The sequence below is a fragment of the Micromesistius poutassou genome (assembly GCF_964030765.1).
Source record: "Micromesistius poutassou genome assembly, chromosome: 5".
Classification (NCBI taxonomy): domain Eukaryota; kingdom Metazoa; phylum Chordata; class Actinopteri; order Gadiformes; family Gadidae; genus Micromesistius; species Micromesistius poutassou.
In genome coordinates, this window is record NC_140275.1 from 10646430 (window position 1) to 10673990 (window position 27561).

The 27561-nt window shown below is 44.5% G+C and overlaps 2 protein-coding genes across 2 annotated transcripts; one reads left to right on the top strand and one right to left on the bottom strand.

Annotated features, from left to right (window-relative positions):
- Positions 1-39: 39 nt before the first annotated feature.
- LOC311342961 (uncharacterized protein) lies at positions 40-2356 on the top strand. Its single transcript, XM_084467810.1, has 5 exons — positions 40-488; positions 573-736; positions 1081-1323; positions 1554-1754; positions 1972-2356. Exons 1-5 carry the CDS (start codon positions 250-252, stop codon positions 2157-2159), a joined length of 1035 nt encoding a protein of 344 aa, XP_084323936.1. The 5' UTR covers positions 40-249; the 3' UTR covers positions 2160-2356.
- A 5095-nt stretch (positions 2357-7451) lies between these two features.
- On the bottom strand, positions 7452-27433 carry limk2 (LIM domain kinase 2). The gene is made up of 16 exons (XM_084467678.1): positions 27219-27433; positions 26824-26923; positions 20921-21056; positions 16744-16853; positions 16047-16238; positions 15326-15431; positions 14097-14311; positions 13323-13509; positions 12904-12990; positions 12288-12419; positions 11632-11688; positions 10952-11017; positions 10541-10712; positions 10128-10183; positions 9838-9995; positions 7452-9165 (listed from the first exon to the last, which is right to left on the bottom strand). Exons 1-16 carry the CDS (start codon positions 27232-27234, stop codon positions 8880-8882), a joined length of 2076 nt encoding a protein of 691 aa, XP_084323804.1. The 5' UTR covers positions 27235-27433; the 3' UTR covers positions 7452-8879.
- Between the last annotated feature and the right edge of the window lie 128 nt (positions 27434-27561).

Genomic DNA, 27561 nt, shown 5'->3' on the forward strand with positions numbered 1-27561 from the left:
CATGCGCATTCTGGGTGTCGCTTACCGCTCTCCGTACTTCCTGTAAAGTATTGTTGTGTTGTGATTACCTTACTGCGGTTTTGATTTCTGAAAGTTTACAAGCGTCCCCAGGTGTAGGCATATCGGGGTCATACGTCATGGAGATTGATAAATATAGTATAATGTCGTGGTATATACGGTAGACTATAGCCAATATGTGGATGCGATCGGACATTCCTTTTTAAACTCGATCACTTCAGCAGCATCACGATGGGAAATGCACAGAGTTTCGTGGTCGCCTCTTTCTCTTTGGGTGCAATTTATGTATTTTATGCTCATGTGTATTGCTCTCATAAAGCCCTGAAATCCACCGTTGTAAACTACGACGACCGGCTGCCAGGACTCGGATACCTTTTTGCACGATATTTGGTCAAAGCTCTTTCAGTGACTCGGGGGTCCATCATAAACGAGGAGCAAACCGACGTTTCATACACGCTTATCAACTGCAGGTAAGCCAATAATATCCACGAACTACAACTCACTGAATCTTGCTGAACCGAAATGCAGAATGTAAAAGCAGTGTTTCTTCCAAGGCTTGAAAACCAACTGTTGAGGAAGTTCTGTGCTGCAGCGGGTTATGGTTGGGACTACCCAGACAGCGAATACAGAGATGTCCCACTGTGTTTCCCAGAGGTCCTCTGTCTCAGGCTGCTGTTGATGGTGCTGACCTCATCCCACTTCGCCTTGAACCCAGCAGGTGCAGAAACCGGTCGGAATCGCATTCATGTGTTCTTGTTTAACTATAACTGCAAGTGGTTAGGGTACTTATTAACTTTTTATTGATCTATTTTAGACCACCTGGAAAACGTAGGCTTTCATATTTAATGGGATTCTGTAGAAAGGGGTAAAGATAAGGACACTCCACCCATTATTTGGGCTGGAACGATTGTCTAGTGATTGGATGGTTGCAGTCTACCTGTAGGCATCTCTGAGCAAGATTACTAACCCCTACCTTTTTATAAGTGACAAAATCACTAAGTTGGTATGGACGAAAGCCTCTACCAAATCACTGAATAATTTTCCCTTTGTTTCCTGAAACAGGTCTGGTGCGCGTGCGGCAGACCCTGAGAACTCTGCAGCCCATCGATGAGCTGAGGAAGGGCCGGTTCACACTGCACGCCCAGGTCCTGGAGTACCGGACCATCAGCAGCGGAGCAGAGGTGGACGTCTTGATGTCGGCCACGTCCTGCTGCGGTCAGCTGGTGTGGGAGAGCACCCTGACGCTGCTCTCCAGGGAAAGGTTTTGCAAGACACCCCGGAGTCAGCCCACGGATCGTAACAAAGGTACGGATGGGGCTACAACAGGAAAATGATCAATTCTCAGCTTCAATCGATAACAATGGTGATTAAGTATGAATTTAAGTATTGTTTTTTAGGGTACCCTGATCTTTCTGTTTTGCCTTTGGACGCACGCACACCCAGGGAAGTGTACGGGACGGGGGTTAACATCAACTTATCTTAAATCTTAGTAAAGCAGTTATACTTCCATGTTTTTGTTCCTTCTCGTTTGCCAGATTTGCCTGATGGACCCCCTTTGAAGAGAGTAGCAATGAGGGTCCCGTGGAGTACTGGGCTTTGCTTTGCTTGGTCCTTCTCCGACTACTCCCCTAGTCCACTCCTGTCCCTCCCAGCGAAGCTTCTTGGCTGCAGGGGCAGAAGCTCCCCCAGCCTGTGGATGCTGTCTGTCTGCCTGGCGGAGATAGAGAAGCACAGAGGTACAGTCATGTATGCCGTGTCACATTGGAATGATTCATGAAGAACATTCAATGCACTTACTGACTTACTGAAAGACTGGCATGATTAGGCTATGCATATCTTTTTTTCTTTAAATACCCTTCTTAAAATGGTATATACTATTGGTTATGACCTTCTTAATGCTGTACTGGTGAGGAACATATTTCATGATCTAATTCTCTTCCCTTTTTTTGACAGGGGTTGATGCTATCAGACCTCCAATCAACCTCACTGTTCGATTCCTGGAGCCTCTCTTGGGCCCAGGCCAGGTGATCATCACGTTCTGGGAAACAGCGAACGATGATGGGGGGAGAGGCCTCCGTTTTCAAATGGGACAACATGCCAACTCTGTGACTCATGTGGATGGATTAATCTGTAGGACTTGAATCAAATTGGTGGGTATTCATCTTGCTTCAATTTAAGCCCAGCCGAAAGTTTCATTTATGGCGTTAAAATCTTTTTGACTTTTGCGATTTCCTAACACATTTCTCTAACACTAAGTGGTTGTACATGACATAATATAAAATAGCTGTTACCTTTTCTAATGTTGACAATATCTTGACCAATAAAAATCACTGATCACCTGACTCATCAGCTGATAACCTGACTCAATTTTGACTGAGCTGCAGCCTGCAGTCTGCTTCTTTTATTTCTAGTCATTTCGAAGCACAGATTCAGCATTGCTTAAGTACACCTAAATGTACCATTCATTCGTGCCAACCTGTATTGAAGTGTGGACATTTTTCCTGTGTGAATAGGTAATAACAAAAAAAAAGCCACAATTGGTCGACTAATTTCACACCAGCTTCTGATTGAAATGTAGATGCCCTCTTTGATCACCACTTTAATGGTAAACCTGTTCTCTGTACGTTTTCCCATTAGCAATCTCTAGTGGCTTGAGTTGTAGCTAGTTATAGATGTTTTCTTTTCATAAGACCACCAGCTCCTTACCGGTTCTTTATGGTTGAATAAGATGTTTCATATTAGTGACTCATTAGTGTTTTTCAATCTGTCAATTCAAAACAATTAATATGCAGTCTAGCGACTTTATTAATATACTTTGTTTTCTAATCAATGGAGCAGTAGGCCAAATTTCTGTTAAATACAGAAATTATATATATATATATATATATATATATATATATATATATATATATATATGTTGAGTAATCAAGTGTATTTAATTACTCAACTTTCCAGCAGCTATCTGTAAATCCAATGTTCTGTGCAAAAAAAACGTATTCTACGAGTGCTTTATGAGTGGGCTTTTCAGCAACCCGCTGGCTAAAGAACATGCAATCAGGGAAATGAAAATCTTTACAAAGTGAAGTTCCTGATTACCTTTCTCTGCCCAACGCTGATCCCCTCTGTCTTTTCTTGTCGGTTTGTGGAATTTCCTCTAAATCTTGCCTACTGCTTCTTTAGTTTTTCCCTTCTTTTTTTTTGCGCCTGAAGGACCCCGAGCAGGAGGTCTGCTTTGGGTTTAGTTCTAAAAACAAAACAAGGAATTACATTTGTTTCAACAGGAAAGAAACTGTGAAGAAGTTCAAACGGCTCCCTCTCTATCACATTCATGCATTGGTAACCCGCAGGGCGTTCCTAATTTAATGAAGGTTTGCAATCGACATGGCTGAATTAATATGACCCCCCACCCCCCCATTAACATTAATAGAAAACATATTAAATGAACCAGGAAAGAAATAAAAATTAAAGATAATAATTAAGTAAAAATAACAAGGGAGGGGGGCATTCCGCACTCTTATTAGTGGTGGATTTCATGATTCGTTTGAATGAATCAGTTCGCGTCGGTCAGTTTGCCAAGAAGAGTCGTTCATTCGTGCGTTCGTTCGTTCGCATTTCCGGTAGCGGTGAATCATGATTCTCAGTCACTGAGTCAGTCAGACTCGGCTCCTCCCTCGTTCTCGTTCAAACAAATCGTGAATGCACGTTCTCAGCCGAGTCGGTCAGTGCTTCATGTTCGGAATCGGGATGTTGTTGCCCGGCTGACTCTCATGACGTCTCAGTCCTTGAGTCTTCACCGCTAAACACAGTCAGAGAACGAACGGCGACTCGCGAGTCAGCGCGACTCGGCGCGACTCAGCGACTAGTGGGTGGAGCTGGGAGTCGAGTCTCGACGAACGACGATGAACGAGAGCGGCGAATCAGGTCGGTTCGTTCGTTTTAAAGAGTCGTTTGTTCGAACTGATTTGTTCGCGAACGAGCCACCACTAACTCTTATGTATTTTAGTTACGCATAGTCAAAACAAAATATATCAGGGCTCTATTATCTTATGGGAGAGTGTTGAGCCTGTCAAAATACAAAATCAACGGGTTCCATATTTTGTGGAATTTTCTTATTGATCCTCTGGTGAAGTATTTAATTTTCTCTAATTTCAGGAAAAACATTAGATCCCTGAGCCAGACAGACACTTGGATCAGGAGATTTCCACTGTAAAACTATTCTTCTACGGGCTAGCAATGAGGCAAAAGCAAAAGCAAAACAATAAAACATTGAGATCATTCCACAAAGCACGCTGGGTAATAACCCATGGACTTGTCACTGGACTCGCTTCCTGAGTCATTGTTTATTTTAGCAGGTATAGCCAAAGCTGACATTTTTTTCTGTTTCTCAGACGAGTGTCAATTTGAGAGCTTTAACTACACGCTACCACCTTCCTCAAATGCATTGAAAAGGCTGTCGTTTGCACAATTTCACAAGTAATCACCGCTCACTGAAAGAATATGTGAAGAATACGTATATTTACGGGGGAGCAAAAAACGAACATGAAGGATAAACGTGGCGTGCTGAGGGGTAGGTGCCTGAAGTGCGACGAATGCGTGGACTATGACCTGCCACCGCAGGGCAATGCCTGCAGCTACTGTAAATGCTCACCAGTCAACCACCAGCAAGTCCCAGAGACAGAGTTGGGTCAGATATGGGAAAGGTATATTAAGGCAAGGTATATTAATTATGTTACTTACATTTGACATGCTTTGTGTTCCTAGCGTTTCTGCTGGGAGTAGTTCAGCATTCAACAAATGTTTACTTTGCTAGGCAACGTGGAACCAGTCAGCTTCAGATATGATCCATCTTGTGGAATCTCTGCGCATTCAGAAGAGACTGTTTTGGAACGTCGCAGGGGAAAAGTTGCAGCAGTGTGAACTCCTACGTTTAGACGTATCGACACCGCACTTATTTTACATGCCCTGCAAATGTATAATTCAGTGTTCGAATTACGCGGGAGCCAGAGGGAACCGAGCTCCCAAAAAAGGCAACAAAGTCAAAAAACTGAGGGGGTCTCTCATATCTGAAGGTGTCATTGTGGCATTGTAATTTCACCTTAAACAACGCTCATTATCCATCCCCGTGCGGTCTCTTACCATTAAAGACGTTAAATTTAAAATATAGGCTACTATACGGGACGTAGACAGACTCATCTCACGGATTCCAGGTTGCCTGAAGTTTCCATCGGTCGCATTCGTCAAGGGAAAGAGGCGGTGGTTGAAAAAAAGTATTTAGAAAAAAAAACAAACCTGCAGGCGGAGGTCAAAAAAAAAACTAGCTCACAGGTAAAAAAAAAAACCTGCGCGCGCACATCTTAGCTCTGCCGTAGTGATGTTACAGCTCCTGCAGTCTCCGCCACTGTACAGTAACCTCCTTAGAAATCCCTGTTGCGCGTTCCAAGTTTGCATCCATAGCCTACTGAGGCCAAATGAAACGGCATGTTTGAATTAAGGATATTGTCTCGGCTGTTCTTTATTCTGGGCTGTGGGTAGGCCTACAGCTGGCAAGGTCAGCTCAACTCGCTTCCAATAATTTAAAAAACTTGCAACTTCAAAAAAATATTTTATTCATTTTACAATTCAGAAATAAACAGAAATGAATGTCTTTTAAATTAAGGAAATGATACAGGGAAACAAATAAACCATTACAAGCAACGAGTGAACTTAATAAGCGATTAAGCTAAATACTTTTTTCAACCACTGCCTCTTTCCCTTGACATTTAGTTTTCACCTGATGAATGCGATTGATGTAATTATCACATCCTTAATTACATCTGTCGCAGCCGTTCAAATTAGGCTATTTTCTGATTTTCTGATTTTCTGTTTACAAAGGTGTCTGACTTATTATTTATGAAAATAGACATTTTGAAATGAAAGCTAAATTTTGAATAGTTTATTTAGCCTCGCCTGCTGTACCGTAGCCTATATATGTAGGCTACTGTACTGTATATAATATTGGTTAAACACAACACTGCCAATGTGGCAGTTCCATGCGCAACAGGGATTTCTAAAGGTTACTGTAGTGGCGGCGACTAGCGTCAGGAGCAATATCACTACGGTAGAGCTAAGAAGGTGCTACAAGCGCTTTAGACCAACCTTACCAACGAACGACGTAGGCTACGAAAGAGATTCGTAGCAAAGAACGTTTCGGGAAACACACGTGATGTTAAGGTAGAACTTAAAGTAGAGATTACGAATGACGTAGCATTAAGAAGGCTTTAAGAATGTTTCGGGAAACTGCCCTGGCTCGTTGTTGATAACATGCCTGTGATGGGGGAAGGGTCAGGTGTGGTTCCCCCCCTCAGACTAAAAATTGTTGGGTGACCCACCCCTCAATAAAGAATATTAAGACATAACCCCCCCTATTTTCCTCCGGTGGTCCATTCCATAAATTCCGAACGGTCCCTAAGCTGTAGGTAACTGGGACATCTAAAATCACATCTAAAACACATAACCTTATTTATTTACATGGATGGCAGGTGTACTATGGACAGCTAACCTGAATATCTAACATGAACGCCGTAAATGTAAGTCTAATATGGACACCTAACATGGACTTCTTATAAGGACACCTAACCTGAACATCTAACTTGGACATCCAAAATGGATGCATCATCAAATTCTTCGTCATCTGTTGCTTGACTCAAGCCCAATGTGGTGGAGTCACACTCTTGCATATGTTCTGGTCTTCCCCAAACCTTGAAACATATTGGACGTTGCGGAATACCGCAACAGCATACCGCTACTGGCCATTTTCGGGATGCAAGCGGAGCCCCTCCCTGGCAATTTCCAGTTGACACCTGAGCGTTTATTGGCTTACCAGTTCTTCCTCCTGACTGATTGCCTATATTTCTACACAATGTCATCGGCTTTCAGCCTTCCCCAGATCAGTGTACTCCTCCTTTACACCATATATATATATATATATATATATACACACACACACAAGTTGAAGCATGTTTTTAAATATGTTGTGTACTTATTTTTCTTTTCCAGTATTTCTAAGAAATACAGGAAGATGGTGATCTGTAAACCGGGCATTGTGTTTAAAAAGATTTTAAAGATTAAGTTTGACTGAATGGACTCTTGGTCTGTGGACCAGCAGGACATAGAAAGAGCCAGCCCTGGCCTGCTGTTGCTGGGTCCATCAAGGCACCGAGTTCTCTTCCTGCAGTGCCACAGGCTGTCGTCACTGTAGGACTCCTGCAGCCTCCACTGGGTTCCCTGCTCATCAAATCCTACGTAGTAATCATTTTGTCATTTCCTTCAAGGGAACTGCAGCTCCATAACACTGGAGGTAGCTTCTTTCTCACATTGACTGTTCAATTCACTTCTCTTGATATTATAATGTGCATGCGTTTTTAGCAGCCAGAACACACGGCCAACCCTTCATTCAAAAATGTTTATTACAGAATCAGTACAGTGATAGAAGTGGTTGAACCTGGCAAGTCCGTACCTTAAGATGCTAGCAAAAATAATTACAAAATTGTCTCGAAATCTACAAATCCATTAGTCCCATTAGAAAAAAAAAATCCATAAAATTAGAACCAGAATATTTATATATATATGTATATACACATCTCTATACATTTCTTTATGCGAAAAAAGGTATAAATCCAGTTTGTACACGTAATCTCTTTAGTAAGTTGTACAGCGTCTTGGAGAATACTTAAGCAAGATCTCTCAAATGATCAGCAGCAAGTTTACCTACCACAACTTAAATACGTCCTTTATAAAAACCAACCACCCTGTTTTTCATGAAAACATTGGTAAGAATAAAATGCATTCAAAGTATATACATAAACTGTTAACTTTAGGGGCAAAATCTGCTTTGATCTAAAGGCTCCTACGAACAGTGAATATCAAGTAAAAACTTTGTTGATTGTAGAAAACAAACTAAATCAACAATAAGGCTCAATCGTAAAATCTAACTGTTGGTCATTATATTACACATCAAGGTGAAAAACCAATCCACCAATGAAACTTTGTTTCCATGACACTATATTTTTCAACCAATGAAACATAAGTTACTTTGGTCATCTTGTAGGTAAACAAAATTCCTTTATAAGCCCGCCTTCAGCTCTTCCTCTGACCTACCAATCAACCTGATAACTAATGCATATCGGGGTTTCTCTGCTGGGCGAGGACTCACCTGCATTCCTCACATAGCAGACACTATTAAACCCTATTAGAAGATTCCTCATTTGTCTTTAGACATAACCGCTCAAGTGTCTGAACATGATTGAGAGATGAAACACAAGCCAAATAAAAGTTATGTTTGGCTCAGGGCTGTAGGCAGGAGGGCGGTTCATGGTATTGTCAAGGTAGCAGTCAGGGTGTATAGTAAGATCGTAATCAGGTTCTAGTCAGGATGCAGACAGGATTATGGGAAGGTCGCAGGAATGTGGCTGTATGATTGTAGTGAGATTGTTGGAATGATTCCGTAAGGTTTTAGCAAAGTCATAATAAGGTTGTGGTAAAGTTGTAGACAGGTGGCTATAATGATGCTGTAAGGTTGTAGTAACGTTGCTGAAAGGTTGTAGTAAGGTTGCAGTAGGCGTGCTCTGAGAATGCACTAAGGTTTCTGTAACTTTGAAGTTGGGTTCCTGTGAGATTGTAGCACGGTTGTAGTAGCGTTGTAGATAGGTGGCTGTAATGGGGCTGTAAGGTTGTAGTCATGGGGTGGTCCGTTTGGGAGGCTGGCTATGGCTACATCAGCTTATCCAGTTTTTTTCTCAGTCTTCCTCATTGTTCACCGACAAGACAGAAGTCCACCGTTGTTCACCAACAAAACAGAGCTCCACTCTGATCGTCATCGTCTGTTAGGCGCTGTCGTCACCAGTCATCGTGGAGCTCTGGGGCGAGGCTGCCGGGGCCACAGTCTGATCTGCGCCCAGGGCCACGGTGTTATCCGCGCCCGGGGCCACGGCCTGACCCGAGCCTGGGGCCAAGGTTTGACCTGTGCCCGGAGCTGGGGCACCGTCCTTGGGCCCCTGATCTCGACACAGACTCTGGTGTAGCTCTTCCAGTTCAGCAGGCAGGGGGATTCCCAGCTCCTGGTGGAGGGCCATGGCCTTGAAGAAGTCCTCCAGCTTCTGGAACGGGGGTCTGAGGGTGAAAAGAGAGAGAAAAGAGAGAGAGAAAGAGAGGGAGAGAGCCAGAGGGAGAGAGAGAGGTTAAAAGAACAGAAAAAGTCTACAACACGGGGAAACAATCATGTCATAGGAATCTGAAGGGTGAAACTGAGATGCTATCTCCTCTTGGTTCCAGGGGCAGCACAGAGCAGAGAGCTGCCAGGTCACACAGGGTGAACCCTGGGCGGCGATACACTCTGTTCCCTTCTACAACGTCTGTCCCCCCAGTCAAAGCTGCCCAGAACACTAACATATTCTAGGTACATACAAACCACTAACTGTCAAGAAAGCTCAAAGAACATATCATTTGGGTTAATTTGGTGTTGTTATGGTAAATTTTCAGTAGAAACCCTTGCCATTATTGATTTAAAAAGCTTAGTTTTAAAACATTTAAAAAACATTCTACCAACAACCCAATTAATGAATGTAAAAATAAATAAGTATATATATATATATATCCTAAAACATGCATTTTCTATTCGGCTTTATTCTAATAAAGTCATGTATACACTTTTTTGGTTAAAATCTACCACTCAAATGTATCACTGTGAATATCATTATTTTATTATTCTTTTAAACATTCGTGCAATACTGCAAGCGCTATTTAAATAAGGTTTGACTGAGGGATTGCGAGGGGGTCACCTACCGGTTGTCTGGTAGCAGGTTACAACAGGCCACCGCCAGAGGGAAAAAACCAGGCGGGCAGTCCTCAGGAAGGAATTTCTCCCAGAACTTCTCCACATTCAGACCAAAGTCATTAGTCCTGGGCAGGCATTCTGGGTCGGCGTAGACCTGTCCAATGATCTGGAGAAGAAGAAAGAGCAGGAACGAACAAGACAAAAAAATCAATCCACATGGACCGTAGTTTGGGCGTCTTGAGACATCTTTCTAGAATGGAACGTTAACCAGTGTTAACATTGTACAACCAGCCGTTACCTCGCAAAGCACAATCCCGAAGGAGAAGATGTCCACCTTCTCGTCGTAGCGTTTCCCTAGAGATTTAGTCAAAGGAAAGGGACAACATGAAACAATTGTCATCATATTTACATTAGGGCATTTGGCACACGCTTGTATCCAAAGCGACTTACAATAAAAAGCCAAAGCGATCCAAAGCAACTTACAATGTTGGTACAGTAAAGATGTTCATAGAAATAAGTCCCAAGCACTAACAATTGCTAGTTTAACCCATTCCCCTTATACAACAAAGATAGCTAGGATAAGACGCCACAATGCTAAGTTCTATTTTTAAGTGCCAGGACGTACGAACATACAATAGTCATCACATTATTGAAATCAACGGAACCAAGCATGGCGCCTCAGGGTTTTGCAGAGTTTGCTCTCAAGCTCACCGTTCAGCATCTCTGGGGCCATCCAGTAGGGGTTCCCCACCACAGTGTAGCGTTTCTTGCGGTCGATGCGCCTGAACACCCTCTTTTTGGAGGTGGGCTTTTCGACGGGCTTGACCTTCTCCTCCACAATGAGCCGGGACAGCCCAAAGTCGGCCACCACCACAGTGTTGTCCTGTTGTGAACAGGGAGTGGGAAGCACACATGAATAAACGACGATTCAACATGCTCAACCGGGGAAACGCCACGACAACAAGGGAATAAGTGTCTTTTTAACAAAAATTGTTTCAAGATTCAAGAAGTTTAAATTGTTGCTTCTGCAGCACTAAGACATACCAAAAGATTAAAAAATACAACAAATAGACATGCACATGTATTGATAGGAGTGTTGGTCAGAAGTCATTTGTGCCCTACCAGTTTAACCAGGCAGTTGTGGGAGTTCAGGTCTCGGTGGATGATGCTCATGGAATGAAGGTAGGCCTGAGCACAACAACAAACACAAACATTATACACGGAAGTTAATTACCTTTGGTATGTCTGTCATCAAGTGATTGAATACTTGCTTCATGGGCAGGGTGTGATGTGACATGTGACATGAAACAACAGCAACAACACACGTTGAGGGGAAATGGCCAATCAACATAACCGTCTCTCCTGTCTTCCTTGAAAACATCCGTTACCAATATTATCTGTCATAACCTCTTTGATGTTCTGATTTGGAGAGAATTTTTGTGAATGTGCCTGCTACAAATGTAAACATTGGGAATATAGTACTTTCTTTTTTGTGTTAAGACATTTGTAAAGTACTCGTATGCCGATTCGCTGTTATTTCATCCACAACCTCCTTCCTGACAGAGTACATTGCTTCCAAAAGACCAAAGTGCTATCTTGCCTTTGTTTACATTCATGGCAGGCGCGCGCACGCTAAACGCTTCTCTCCGGCAGAAACGGTACAGTAAATGAGATTGGTAACGGATGTTTCAGTAGAACCATGAGAGATGTTTACGGTGGTTTGATCACACAGATTGGTGTAGTCCTATAAGCAACCTCAAACATTTTTGAAGGGAGTCTAATTGGACAGGAAACCAACTCACCATGCCAGACGCGATGCTCTTGGCAAAGCTGACCCTCTGTTCCCATGGAAACAGGTCCTGTCATTTTAATGAGAGAGACAGAGCGAGAGAAAGAGGGGGGGGGGGGGGGCATAAAACAAAAGGCATAAGTACACACAAACTGGGGGTCTGCCTTGCATCTCAAAAGTCACATTTGAAGGCGAATTAAAAGAGTTTTGCTTCAAAACACGACACAAGGTCCAAAGCCCTTTTGCTACTCAGGGACCATATGATTGGCTGGCCCGCTGCCTGGCTGTGAGGGGGAAGGGAGGGAAGGAGGAGGACGGGGGGGGGGGGGGGGGGGGGAGGGGATCTTCCACCTGGGAACACTTTCTACGTGTACTCTGGTTTCCTGGCCAAGCCCCCTCACATGCCGGCCAAACTATACAGGCTTTCATCAGCGGCCTACAAGGTTCAACTCAGGTCACCTCTCCTCACTCACTCACACACACAGAGCTCATTCTGGGGCAGCCTACATTTGTTCCAGAGCCAGAGAGAGAGAGCCAGAGAGAGCGAGAGAGACCTCTCGGGAAAGTCAATGCCAATCTGTTGGTCAAGTTTCTCACACACACGCACACGCACACACACACACACACACACACACACACACACACACACACACACACAGGGCATCGTACCATGTCTCTGATGTAGTCTTTGAGCGTCCCTCCCCTGATGTACTCTGTGATCAGGTTGAGCCTCTTCTCCTTGTAGAGGACACCGATGAACTTCAACACGTGGGGGTGCTCCAGGCTCCGCATGACCTTCACCTTCAGAGGTCAACACAGGTCATAGGTCAAACTTTAACAATTCAGCTGCTGGACATTGCAGTCTTCCAGGTGTGAACTCATTAAAGTGTCCACAGTCATCGATCATTTTAGTGTTCCGGGTAGACTGGTGTGAGACATGAGGCGCCACAGCGCCTCATTGGTGGTACAATGCAGGTCTAAATATAAGAGGCTTCATTAGAGGAGGCGTGTGAAAGCTGCTCTGGTAACTGGGTCATGAGGTCCAAGCCTCAACATACAGAATACTGGACCAGGACCCAACAGTGTAGAAGGAAATCCTGTTCTATACTATATGTAAATACATTGTGTAGGATTTAGAATTCAAATCCTTTGTTAAAGAATCAAAATGATTACTTTGGGAGATAGTTTAATTTGTTGGAAGATATGACAACGGTGATCCTTGTTAGGGTCGATGATGTGATGCCGCTGACCAGAGCATTTAAAAGCAATTTAAGAAATGACTGACCTCCTTCAGGAACGTCTTCTGTGTCTCTTCGTCACAGCGCAGTAACTCCTTCATCACCATCACCTCCCCCGTGGCCTTGTGGGTAACCTGCCAGATTCAGTGGACAAAATTAGCTTTTACGTTTTTTTATGTGAATTGTGTTAAATGCCCAGTTAGGTTAATGCAGTACAAACACTTAACTGCCATTGTGTATTGTTGCATAACTTTGAAATATAAAATCTAAAACAAAATCCACCTGACCAAACTTCAGACCACAATGACACTACAGAATTGTTGTTTCTGTAATGACATTACAGAAACAACAATTTTCTTCGAGTTACCTATATATATATATATATAACATGTTATGGTGACAGTCTTCACTGCCTGTTAACAAACGCCGTTCCTAAAATAGCGGCCGTGGCCAAGAGGAACCTCACCTTAATGGCCTGGCCGAAAAAGCCCTTCCCCAGCACCTCGCCGTGGATCAGGTCACACGGGCGGAAGATGCGATGGGAGCAGCTGCTGGAGGAACGCAGGGACTCGGAGCGCCCGATGTCCCGCGACAGGAAGGGGTGGTCCTTGGGGGAGACGGGCCCCGGGGACTTACAGATGCTGTTGCTGCGCCTGGACGAGAGATGTGCCGCCGTCAGCAACAACGAAAACAACCTCAACACCACATCCCCAGCCCGGCTCTGTGTAACCACGCGTCCAATGGAAAACTCCTGCTCTTTACTGGTTGGCTGATACAGAGTCTCTTGCTCTTATCAATCAGACTTAGACCGATAATGGGTCGGAGATATTTTAGAGCTGCAAATATGTCACTTTTTGTCAAAAGGTTCAGGAATGCACGTCATTAAAAAATCAATCTATAGTTGCTAACTCACATCGAGCGTTAAAACCGTGGTATCACACCTTTCCATCCCTATTGTATTTCCTCCTGCTTTCCTAGCCCACATCCTTTCTGTCTGCTAACGTTGGCACCTCTTCCGCTCTTAACCAACCACCCTGGAAGAACACATCTCCCTTCTGTGGATTCCCTCCCCTTGGACTGGCTGCACTCTGTTGCCCTTTAGAGGGCTTAGAGTGAGAAGGCCTCATAAAACGTTGGCCCCTTGGCGAGAATGCAACTGATTTAGCAACGAGAGCCGGCTTGACAACCCCCAGAGGAAAGCTGGCTCGCTGGCTGGCTTGCCGGCCTGCTCCGCACGCACCTCAGCGAGCGCCTCTTCAGGGTGCTGTTGTCCACCACGTCCGGCCGCTCCAGCACGGCGTTGGAGGGCGAGGAGAGACGCATGCGGCCGGTGGCGGGGACCCCCAGCTGGTCCAGGGGGGAGCCCAGCCGCAGTCGGTCCAGACGCTGCCTGACCGGGTCGTACTCTATGAGCAGCTGCAGGGTCTGGCTGGTGCGGTGGACGAGGGCGTCGACCTGACGGCGCCAATCAGAGAGAGAGAGAGCATTTTTTTTTTTTTAAATAAAGCAAACATGCATACGTACGTTTATTTTTAAGAAATGCTACTGTAGACGGACTGGACAGCAAAGCAATACATTTGTTGGAATAAAAGAGAGGTGCAATAACAGAGGTGTATGGGTTTATGGTAAATTCTGCATCTAAATTGGAGAGTTTATTTCCCTGTGTGCTTAAGAGGGGTTCGTTTTAGGGGTGTGGGCATGTGCGGCTCAGGCTGTTACTGAAACAAACTCTACTCGAACACTGCAAAGAAGCGTCCTGTCAACGGGTGCCGACTGTTGTAGTGCTGAACGAAGGATTACGGTGAATGACTTTCTATGAATTCCACCTTCACTCGGCCTGAATGCTGAAGTAAGGAACCTACTGGAATACAGTATGTTTAATCATCCTACTGGCATTCTCATCCGTCTCGAATCCAAAAATAGAACGGTATGCCACAACGAATCAAAGAGAGTTATATACCATGTCCTCAATGCATCTGAGGAATGTAAGTTCATTTAAATTCACCTACGCGGAGTAATGATAGTAATGTGCCAGGGGTGAACAACAAATGAATGCGTGGGAACAGCTACATAAGGTTCAGAACACAGAACTGGAATGCGTCTAATGGTGAATCAGTGCCAATTAACTGGGGCAGTTCCAGGTGACCGCCCTCTCCCATTGGACAAAAGCACAGGTGAGGGAACGCTTGGCATAACAAAGGAATGTGTTGGTCAACCCATTGAGCTGTTGTGGCAAAGAGGAAGTGAACATTGAACAATCAAAACCACAGGGACCACTGAAGGATGATCTCACTCACACTCTTGCACACACACACACACACACACACACACACACACACACACACACACACACACACACACACACACACACACACACACACACACACACACACACACACAATCCTTGCAGTAGGTAGGTAGGTCATAAGCAATAGCTAGCATATAAGACCTTGCTAGCATATAACCTACCTCCTCTTCCATCAGTGTGGCCACTGGCAGACCATTTATCTCCAGAATCCGGTCTCCCACATGGATGGCGTTCCTGAGCTCCGGGCTGATGAGCATTCCTCGAACCCTGGAGGTCGAGCAGAGGTGTAAGCAATCGATCTAAACCAGGGTGACCCGACTGATTTATCAGATTCTAAAGAGCGTCTAATAAAAGAATTCCAATCATACGATGTGGTTATCGTACGATAAAATAACTACTGTACTAACTCTACTCTTGGCAAACAAAGAATACAAACAACACCCTGAAACTTGTTGTGTAATTCGCAGGCGTGCACACACACACACACACTTATTTGACAGACGTGCAATTATGCTGAGGACAGGGGGAGCTCTGTTCACATGGAGAGGGAATAGGAGAGCAGAACTTTAGCCTCTCAGCCTTTTTTCAGTTTCGGTTCTTTTATGCCATGTATGTTTTATTTTTTGGACCTTTAACCCTAACGTTGGCCTGACTGGTTCAGTTCTTCGGTCATTTACAGTTATTTTATTGTATCCGTCTGTCTTGTTCCGTTGAATTATGATTGATCTGTCTTTGACGGTTGGGTTATATTGCCGTGTAATCTGCCTTCACCCGTCCTGTTAAGCATTAGCGTGAGTGAGTGAGTGAGTGAGTGAGTGAGTGAGTGAGTGAGTACATGTACACAATAGAACACAATAGAACTGGACTGTAATCACTACTCACTCTTTGACCTGAACGCTGGCCACTCCGCTGCTGGCATCCCTCTGCACAGACGCAGAGAAGCCCCGCTTGCCGTTGGCGGCGGACGGCATGGAGATGAGGGTGACTGTGTGGGGCAGGGAGTCCAGCACAGAGTCCTGGGACGAGTGCTTCTCCAGCACGGGCTCCAGGACCACCTGCTTGTAGCAGTCCCCGCTGCACAACCAGAGTGGAGAGGAGAGGTCGTCATGGAAACGCAGCACACAGTAAATGGGACGAAATGGGACACAGGATAGTTTAGTGTCTTGACAGGTGAGATTGGAGCGAGTTGCCTCCTTTGTCTGAATGACACGCATCTAAATAAACTTACTGAACATAATTTAGGATAACAGTGTTTGATCAATACACTGTTATACTAATAGTAGTATACAAGGATAGAATAGTTAACAGTGAAACAATATACTGCCAAAAATTGAGGATGGTGGAAACACAAAAGAATTATAATAAAAAATAAAAATATTAGGTTTTTGTATAGTTGTTTTAACAAAAAAATGCAGTGAATGCCGATGACATAAGCGGCACTACTCTAACCAGCGCCCTGCTGGGTCCGGTCCGCTGTAAAACCAAGCCAGGCCGATATAGTCCCTCGTGTCCCTCAGCACAACAAGGTCTCCTGGTCCCACGGTACACTGGTCCCACTGTACCCCAAGGGGCTCCTCACCAGTATAGTTTGGAGCGCTCCACCAGCGCGTACGTGTCCCGGTCCTCGATCACCACCTTACAGCAGAGGCACACGAAGCACTCTGGGTGGTACTTGAACTCCCCGGCCACCTGCAGACACAGACACAACCACGTCTTCATTGTGCTACACTCCGGGGGGACCTGAAGCTACAGGGCTGGATCGTCTGCGGTGCGATCTTCTTCTTCAGTGGATGCGTGTCACGGCCCGTCCTCCCAGGAGGAGGCTGCTGGGTGAGGGGGGCGGGGGCGGGGGCGGGGCAGGGCGGGGCTGTGACCGCATCAGGTAACACCTGCTTTCACCTCTCTCTGTCTGTACTGACTGAGACTGTTTGTCTGAAACCCGCCATGATGTCAGCGGAACTCTCTCTCTCTGCCCCCCCCCCCCCCCCCCCCATCCCCTTGGTCGCTTGTATCACGCATGTCCCCCCCCCCACTAGACAACTATTCCTCAGGCAAATTAAGTAACACTGTCACTTTCTCTTCTCCCTTGCTCATGCGACATGACCGCATGTCTAGCACGATTTTGCGGTTTGGTTTTTAGTTGTTAGGGTTTGGCTTTAGGGTTAGGGTTTTCTTTTCAGTGACACACACACACACACACACACACACAAAAACAAAAATGGTGTGTTCTCACGGACAATATGGCCGGTTTGGGATGAGAACAAAGCGCCACATTGGGTTTCTCTGGCCGCAGTGTGTGCAGGGCGCTCAGTAGAAATATTCAAACTTCACCCACGTCACCACCAATACTGCGCTGCCTGCATTTGGTCCACAATGCCACATGAATGACTGGATCAGCATCTGGCATCCATAAATATTTGGTATCTGTACAATTTGCGGCCAGTGCAAATTTATTTCAAGACGAACCAGTTTGAAGCAAGACTTGCTGAGATGGTGAGGGTTTATGCGCATTCGTATGACTTGCTTAAGCAGGGCGTACAAGGACACAAAGAAAGAAGGTAGGAAACTCTGGGTTTCATTAGACAAACAACCCTACAACATTACAGCGTCCACGTCAGAAATTACCATATTCAACGGTAGTTGGACAGCTTATGCAGACAAACAAGTATATAGAGCGTTAAGGGTCATCAAATCCTGAGATGCCGAGACTTAGCCCCATCCCAAACCCTGAGCCCTAAAGACAGAAAGTGGTAGGCTATAGGACGTGTCCCCTCATACACACATGAGTATAAGTCATGGAGTGTAAATTACTTGTGGCTCCTCCCCCTTTTAGTCACAACCGTTGAACCCGTGTTCTGAGTCAGAATGATGGGAATGAATGTCTGTCATCACAGTGGGAAAGGGCTGATGTGAACCTTAGTGCGTGTGTCTCCCCATCTGTAAGGCAACGACGAGTCGACACTGATCTCCGTCACAACAGCCACAGGCTCGGCCAGCTGCTGACAGCTAGTGACTAACGTGAACTAGCGTCGCATAGGGAGAAGGGTCACCGAGCGGGAAAGCTCACCCGGGCTTGGTTCCATGTGTGTACCACAATTGCAACAAAATAACACATTTTACACACATATTTCCATACAAGCTGTATGGAACTATGTTGACTGAATGGTTGCTGTGAAAGGTCTAGTTAATCAAATAAATATAAAATAACGAACAACAATGTAATGACTAGCGCCACAGATACAAATCTGATCAACGTCGTTCGTTGCTCATTGCTCCGAACCAGACGATGTAGCGTCCGAAACATTTCCGATTGTTTCTATTGGTGCATGCGCCCACATGACCCTGAGGGGTAGCCATGATTCTGTTTCTGGTTACGAGGTTACCAAGACAACCAACCGCCAAAAAGACTTGGCCAAGATGGCAGCAGAATATCTGAAGGCTCCAGAATGTTCTTTGCTTTGTGGGTCAAAAAAACGTTCAAAAGTCTCTGCAGAACAATAAAAACTGAAGAATAAAATAATGCCGGTTGCAATGAAAGCTGTGAAATAGTTTGGATGTTTGCGATGTCCTTTTAATTTAGGAGATTGTCCATTAAATTAATGTTTGTAAAAGGAGAGCGGAACACATTCTCTGGTCCCCTTTACTCTCATACCAAAACCATGAGTTTGTGTTTTATGAGTCTGGTAAAGCCTTGACAGGCGGGACAACTCAAAAGGCCAGGGTTTTTTCCCCTCTGGTGTTACAGGTGGTCAATTCTAGCATTTATTGTACTTGAATCCGCACCCTCACTCAAAGTTTCCCCTTTGTCATTTAACATGTTCAAATGTCAATCTACCGGTAATCTGTGTCAATAACTTATTTTGAAAAGCCCCTTCTCTTCTGTTGGCCCTTTACTGCTTGTTCTAACTGTCTGACTGCAATGATACCATGCCAATGATGGTACTGCAATGATGCAATGATGTCAATCCCTTTTGTTGCCCTTGGCGTTCTGAAACTCAATCAAAGAGATGCAAATGATTGATAATCCCATAAATCACAGTTTGGAACGTTTGGAAGTTTAGATAGAATCTAGAGAAAATAAAGGGTGTGGCCTATCAACTTGTCACTTGTCTTTGATAGCATCATGAAGCTTCCCTGACCTGAATCAAATAAATACATTTTGACATGGGTGTTGGATGTTGATGCCGGTTTGTGTGGTTTGTGTTTGTTTGGCACACAAGCGCTCCCGCTCTCTTTCATCTCAAGTATCAGAGGGATTTGTGTTATATTATGTTTGGCGGTCGTCATGGAACTGATGTTGAATACATAAAGTTGTCATTGTACGACCACAGGGCTCACTATGATTTAGGTAGCAGCAGCATAGCGCTGGGGAGAGTGTCATTATTCCCTCGGATGGTGACGCCACACACGGCATTGTTCAGCGCCAGCGAGCATCTACAACACTCACTACGCTTCTCACCACATCAAGGCTTCAACGCTGTGATGGACAGACTCCAAACCTAAACCACCTTCCACTCTGCCATCTACCCAGTGGACCGCTCTGTGTGTTGCAGGGGTGGGGGTGGGGGGGGGGGGGGGGGTGGCGGTGGTGGTGGTGGTGTACTCTGTGGTGTTTCTCTGAACAGGGGAGATGTGAATGGGGGCCACGAGGGGGTAACCCATTACACAACAGGGTCGTTTTCAGTCGGGCCCCTCTCTAGCACTGCGTTTCCACCTCAGCTCACACAGTGTAAAAATGCATTCTCTCTGTTCGATGCATTCTCCCCGTTAACAGCAGCTGGGCTCGTATTTTTGCTGCCAGTAATCTCAAACACCTGGGAGCAAGTGGAATGAAGTGATTCATGCCAGCACTTCATTTACAACTCTTGGTTTCATTTGTTGATTTATTAATACATTTTGCTGCACAAGCTGCAGTGAATGAAAGTCAGCCGTACTGATGACAAAGGAGATGTTATCTTTTTGTCAGTTGAAAATCAAAACTACCCTGGATTTGGGAGAAGGAAGTCCATGGAAAAGACACAAATAAAAAATAGTCTTTGACAAGACTGGGTATCAAAAAGTAGAATTTTCTTTGATTTGTTCATATACATACATAAATATATATATATATATAAAATAATAATGAACCAAACTTAAAAGGGCTGATGAAATCTGAGCCATTCGTTCGCCTATGGCAAACCCCACAAACGCCAACAGAGAACAGTTTAGTTTACCCCCTAACACCACTTAGAGGGGGAAAAACCTCAACCTTCCCCCCCCACGATGGAAGAGCCTCAGAATCCAAACAAGACAACCCACAGCTCTGGTGTGGGTCCAGACAAACCCATGGCTGCCTCTTGACAGTTACTATATCACCGAATCGTCTCATAAAACACAGATAAATACCATATGTATTCTAGTTTTATTAGAGCGTCTACAAGTCGTTGTCGTTCGCACAACGCATCGCCCGCTCATTCTACAGTGGGAAACATATCACCAGATGGCACAGGATTCATGACTATTTTTACAGAGGGAGATGGTTAGGAAGGTATAGGAGATAGAGGGGAAGGCGTACAGCCAAGGACCATGGGCAGGAATCAAAACCCGGGTCGTTGCGATCAGGACTGAGCCTAAATGGTACGCGCTCTACCCGGTGCGTCCCCAAAACGAGTGACCTTTGACAGACTAAACTGACAGACGCATAAAGGCAGGAACCGGCATAGCGACCCAGAGCGTGCGTACGGCTATGCTGAAACGCCGCGCCCCCTTCCACTCACCATGGCAGGACCAGTCATCAGCAGGGAGCAGCCGTGGCACTGGCCCCCAAACGTCTCCCAGTAGTGCTTGGCACAGTACAGCTTCCCGCCCTTCTCATAGTACCAGTTGGTCAGGTGGTCCGAGCAAACCGAACACCTGCAGAGAGGGAGGGGGTGGCGGGAGGGAGAGGGATTTCCAGTTTATTGTCATGTGCACATTAAAAGAACAAGCAGGCTACAGGCAAAGACATGCTTGAATCTCAGCCCATCTCAGCAATAGAATATATAAGAATCCCAAAATGTTTATTTTAAAAATTCTGTATAAATGTGGATAGGATAGTGACAAGTTGGCAAATGCCTGGATCTTAAAAAAATATATATCAAAAAGAAAAGAAAGAAAGAAAGAAAGAAAGAAAGAAAGAAAGAAAGAGCACATGGAAAGTTTTATTGAAGGACAACCCCTCAAGCGTGAACTCGAGGGGTCCTTGAAAACACAAATACATGAGGTATATAAAACAAACGACACTGAAGGAAAAAAAAAAATTGACATTTGATGAATTGAAAGATTTCTGACTCAAAATCCAGAGTACATTCCTGACTGCCAAACTAAAAACCAGAACAAACTGTGACTTTGTCAGTATGCCTTCCAGCCTTAACTTCACCTTCCAATCAAAAAGGTCAAAAATAGTTGAAAACAAGTCCTGCAAAACAAAACCAAACACAGCAGGAACACCAAAAAGGGCAGGGAAATCTTTTACGATTTAACAATAAAAAAAAAGATTATTTGATGAACAGGTTGACATTTCGGTAAGGGTTCCCATGGGCTGTGGATGGGTGGAGTGACAGAGAGGGGGCCCAGAAGCCATAAACCACAGACCACAGACTGACAGCGGCTGGAGGTGGAGATCCTTCCAGGTGACGGGCTGTACTTTTTCCTTCCCTGCCGATCAAGTGGGCGTTTAAACAACTTGGGCGGAAAGAGCTCATCCCATGAATCGTGTGGAGTCTTGTGTTACGAATCTCGGAAAACGCAGGACAATAAATAGTGGTAGCGAGCAGACTGAGCCAGGAAACACACACAGGTTGGTCCTGACTTGCTCTTAACAATACATCCTAAAAGGTAGCCCCACCTTAGTTGCATTCCTGCACCTTAATTCGAACCAGTTGTATGAAAGGGCAAAAAAAAAAAAATAAGCACACGGTAGACCGCAATCTATGAGCATTTAAAAATAGGATTACAGAAGAAGGGTGGGAAGAATGCCGGAAAAGGCTTTGGGTTGACAACTGTGGCAGCAAATCCCTCCTGGATAAGTCAAGGAACATCTCTGCGCATTCCCGCAGCTCTCGTACCACAGATTGGTTTCTCATGTGGGTCAAAATAACTCCTGACTCAACCCTTTGTGCTAATTCAGTGCCTTTTATCTCACTGAACACTGGGCTTACTGACCCACCACTAATCTGAAGATCTCTGAGAGATGACGGGGCTGCAGCATGACTTTGAAGAAATATTTCATTCCAGTTTTAAAATACAAAGTCACGTTCACTATTTCGTATTACAATGACTGAGAAGACCAGCAGATGAATGGGAGAGGGTTGATGGACGGTAGGTAGGAGTGACAGTGAAGCCAGAAGACGGAATGTTCACATAGTTTAGACTGGAACGCTGAAGGTGAGTGCAGCCTTGACACCTGGAGCCAACGGGCATTACTCAACCGCCGTGCGTTGTGCAGAAGCACGGAAACAGGTTCAGCCACCGGTACACAGCGCAAATCAAAGGATGAGAAAACCTCTTTGCAGACTTATTGATTTTGCCGTCCACAACAAGGGGCCTCTGTGGACTTCAGCCTTTCGACCAGCAGCAGAATTTGTGTTCAGTTAGTAAGACAAAAGTCAATTGAGGTCAACAAAAGAATATTGCGTCACACCTAATAATCCAGATGGATAAAGTTACCAGAAAAAGAACACATGTTATTCCTCTCCTTGCCTCATCATTCCGAGATGACTTAATATAAGCTACAAAACCGCCAAGCTGCAGGTTTTTCCAATCGAAAACCGAGACTGCAGAAGGCACCGATGTTTCATGCTTATAACATGATTTGCAGCAGACAGGATGAGTGCCTATCAAAATATACTTTACAATTTCTTTGGTCAAGTTAACTCAATTCAATATTATAGTATTGACTTTGCTACTATAATAATACGACAACCTTTTTAAGTGTAAATAGGCTGGGTGGGATGATGCAGTGTAAAGGTATGGAGACAGCGGGGAGAGGATGCCAAACACAAAGGCCATCGTTGTCTGTGGGCTAACTCTAGTTTAATCAGACGCAGCGTGACCAGCTTCAACACATTAAACGTCCTACAAATGTCCTACAACGTTCACCAAATGTAGAACTGGCAAAGAGGAAGGTGACTGCCTAGCATTTAAGACTTCTGATAACCATTTTAATGTGCCACACAAATGTTGGCACATTAAAAAAAAGTCATTGTCGAGTTGTATTTACTTATCTACTATTTTCTAACAGCTTCATCTAACTTGACCTTAGTTTCTATGGAGGGAGGGATCCCTCCCTTCTGTTTCAATTCTCAGGGTTCCTTCCCTTGGGATTGGGAGTTTCCATTGCCCTTTAGAGAGCTTAGGTGCTGTTGTAAAATGTAGTCCTTTGAGACTTTAATCAAGGCAAATTGACTCCAAGGCAATTGACTTGACTTAATAGTACAGGAACACTGTTTTTTTAAGACGAGCAGGCCAGGCATGGATAAAGGAAAATGCTTCCTTGATGCTCCACAGTGCAGCATAATACCAGGGGAAGTGGAGCGGGAAGTCTTCCACCGATAAAGATCACATTAGGGAGCTAAGCTGTCCTAGGAGCCGGCTGGACCGGAGCCATGTATCCTATTAGAAACATGTCTGATGGGGTGTTGGGAGACATCACACAGCCACCGGGACGGAAAGACCCAGACCAAAACAGACGGTGTCACAAACTTGACTTTTGCCCCCCTGTTGACTTATTACTTATTACTGTTGGGTTATTTTAGCTCTTGTCTTGAGTTCAGAACGCATTTGACAGCTATCTCTGTGAAATTAAGCAGGCACTTGACCGCCAATTCATTACTCACTGCCCTTAACTAAATAATTATACTAACCTTAGGTTTGATTCCTATAGCTACTCTGCTACTCATGTGTTGGTAATGCATGCAACGGGGCCTGAATCTGAGCTTGGCTATTTAGCATTAGGAAACAATATTTAACCTAACTTTAACACAGCTGAAACATGATTATCCTCATATGGGAATTAAGTAAAAAGTGTGAGTTGATACGATTTAGAAGAATACAGTGACTTTTGAGATTAAATGAATATATCCGGAATCAGGATTCTGCCAGGTGTATTTGTCATTTCCGGGTATGCCAGATTCTCAGGTTAACAAACTCATCAATACTGCGCTTCATTGACCCTTTGTGACATCTGCTAAGGCAGGTCGATGACACTTTCGAAGACACTCAACTCATCAATAGCTTTCATGCAGAACCTGATAACAATAACACTGCAAAGGACTGTCATCTCGTCTCAAGCGTCACATAAATATGCACAACGTGACAGAAGGCAGACCAAAAACATCCTCCTCCAGTCCACTCAGTTCCCTCTGGTTCCTTTCACATGCGTGTGCGTCTGTCAAGGAGAAGGGGGCCAGGATAGTCTAGTGGGGAGGGCGTTCAATCCCCATGTCTGCAGTGAGTCTACCTTTGGTCTCTTGGGCAAGACGCCTAACCCCTACCTGCTCATTAAGGTCTTAGGATAGGGACGAACTGTGACAAAAAAGTAAATAGATTAATGAGTTAATATATTCTGATCATTGTTAAGTGATTGGGGAAACATGCAGCATCACTGTGGCGTGCATGTCTAGCTCTCCCTAGTGAAACACACCGCAATTGTTAAGACAGTAGTCAGCAGTCCCTCCACATCAAAAACAAACTCAAACGCCTCAGAGATATCACAGACCAGATAGGAAGGATTCTCTGGGACAAAAAAACAAAACAAACACACTTCAGGGTATGCTTTAGGATGGGGCCCATGCAGGTGGCCAGGCTAGAGACAATACAATGGACTCGCCAACATAAACACTGAAAAAAGTAAACATTCATCATTTCCTCTAATTCCGAGAGCAGAGAAATCTGAATTTTGTAGACTGTGAAGGAGGCGCGTAGTATGAGCCTGGATGGCAAGTGGACTTATTTATTAATAACTTGGGGTGACTGACAGACTGTTTTCCCGTGTATATTGTACGAGAACCCCTTGAAGACAAGGTGAAAGAGAAGGAGAACTCTTGCAACCGAAGCCATACATAAACCACATGTTTAGAATTATTCTGTCAGCCAAGGCTTGAGTCATTTGAGTTAAGTTCTTTATCCTAATGGTCTACAATTTCCTTCTTTTAATGGAAACAAGCATTTAAACACATTATTTAATAGTACTCATAATAGTACTATGAGATGGGACCAACTTAAGAATAGACTATGTGTGTGTGTATCAGTTCCTACACGTGTATAACACACTTTTGTCAAATGAATCAACGTAACACTACCTAACACAGGAAACTAGCGAGCTCGTTATCATGCACCAGAAAGGCAACATAGGTACATTATAGTACCTGAAGCACCGTGCCAAGCGTTATTTGCAGCGAGCCGGAACAATCAAGGTGTCTAGGGAGCGAGAAAAAGGGCCAACTTCGCCGCAAGCGTCTCGGACGACTAAGCCTGGTCTCTGAGTCGTCGTCTAGGAATGCCGCGGCTGGGAACGTGGCAGGAGCCTTTACTACTGTTGTTACCTCCAGGCCCCCCTGAACCCCTTCAGGGTTACTGGAACTGGGCTGATGTCATCGTTTTGGCCGTGTTTACACAGGAGGGCACCTTTACATGGCTGCCACTGAGCGCACAACAATGGACAATAGCCGCGACGCAGCGGGTGACATTCACAAAGAATGTTCCTTTGGTTAGCTTTGTGCTAATGGAGGGAGAGGGAGGGTAAGGAGGCGAACGTTTTGAGTTTCTTGTAGGGAAATAAAGTACTTTGACCCCCACCCCCTGGCCTCTGGCAAAAAAACAAGCGAACACTATTTTAAGTGCCAAGTGATCAGTGACGGATGCTTGGATGCTTGAAATTCACTTAAGTTTGAATAGGGTTTGTACTTCAGCACCAGTAGTACAGGTAAGACTTCAACATGCTCGGATCATCCAAACACCTACTAACTGAGATATTTGAAAAAGACAACAATGTTAAGAGAATTATAAACCTCATATAAACAAGGAGATGCCTACAGAATAGGTGCACATATTGCAGTTGGGAAGAATAGAGAATGTACCAGCCTGGTGTAAGTTCTTCAACTAACAAAATGATATACAAAATTGGGTACAATAAATAGCTTGCGTCTGTATTAAAGAAGGTGTCTGCTTGAGCAAACCACATTCACACTTCTTCTAAAGCCTTCTTATATACTGCAGCTTCTGGAAGGAAGAAGCAGTACTTGAGTGAATGGAATTGAGTTGAGATTAGAGTCATCAGAGGTGCTGTACGATGGGGTATGACTATAGAATATTGTTATTAACAAATATATGACTACATTTCACACTGTCACTATAAATGTCCAACTATGACAAGGGGAAGGCCCACAAATAGTTATTTACAAGAAACAAGGAAAAGGTCTGAAACCGGAACGTAGGGTAACTTCCCTCACATACCAAACCTGAATACCAATCTGCAGATAAAGCAATTGAGTGCATTTGAATACAATTCGTTTCCTGAGTCAATCAAAACAAAAACATTCACGGAATGCCTACGAGATGCATCTCTGTCGGGCCCCTATAGGACATGTTGTAGAACGCAAAATGGAAAAGCTTTTGTTTTGCAAACGGTTTAGAAACTTACTGGAAGCAGGCGTTATGCCATGTGTCCTGGAGAATCTTCATGTGATGAGAGTCTTCAATCGGTCCTCCACAACATGCGCAGTGGTGTCCACGATCTGTGTCTGCCAGACATAAACAATGTAATGATGTAAAAAAACATTGCATTTTTGTGATTGCGTGATGGTACGTGGGGTGGATATTTCCACAATACGGTCGGGCGACAATTGCAACAGTCTTTAGGAAATATGCATGGTTTTTCCTTAAATGTTCAGAAAATAGCTAATTTCAACAAGTAAATACATCGCGATTTCAACATCGTGCAGGCTGCCTCTTCAAACTAGCCAGGAACATCGCTCGCTTAAATCGAAGCAATATCGAGCGTAGCCTACTAACAACATGAGAAATGCATTAGCTTACCTTCCAGTTTCTCCATCTAATCTCGTTGGCTGCTCTTTAAAGGTTCAAGCAATATCTCATTCTGAAGCAGCGGGGCTATGGATGAGTTGAGTGTTTCATCTTTCGGCCACACGTACACCAAGAAATCGCCAGGTCCAGTTATGATATATATATATAAATATATATATTAAAAACAACGCGTCCCCAGATAGTAGTAATCACCGTGGACGGACGAAACTTTCTCACTGCTGGCAGGATAACTGACGTAATGCAGTCTGCATTCCTGTACGGAGAGCGGAAAGGACCTAACTGGATCACCTGGAAAACAAAGCGCACAGAACAAAAACACACGCACGCACGCACG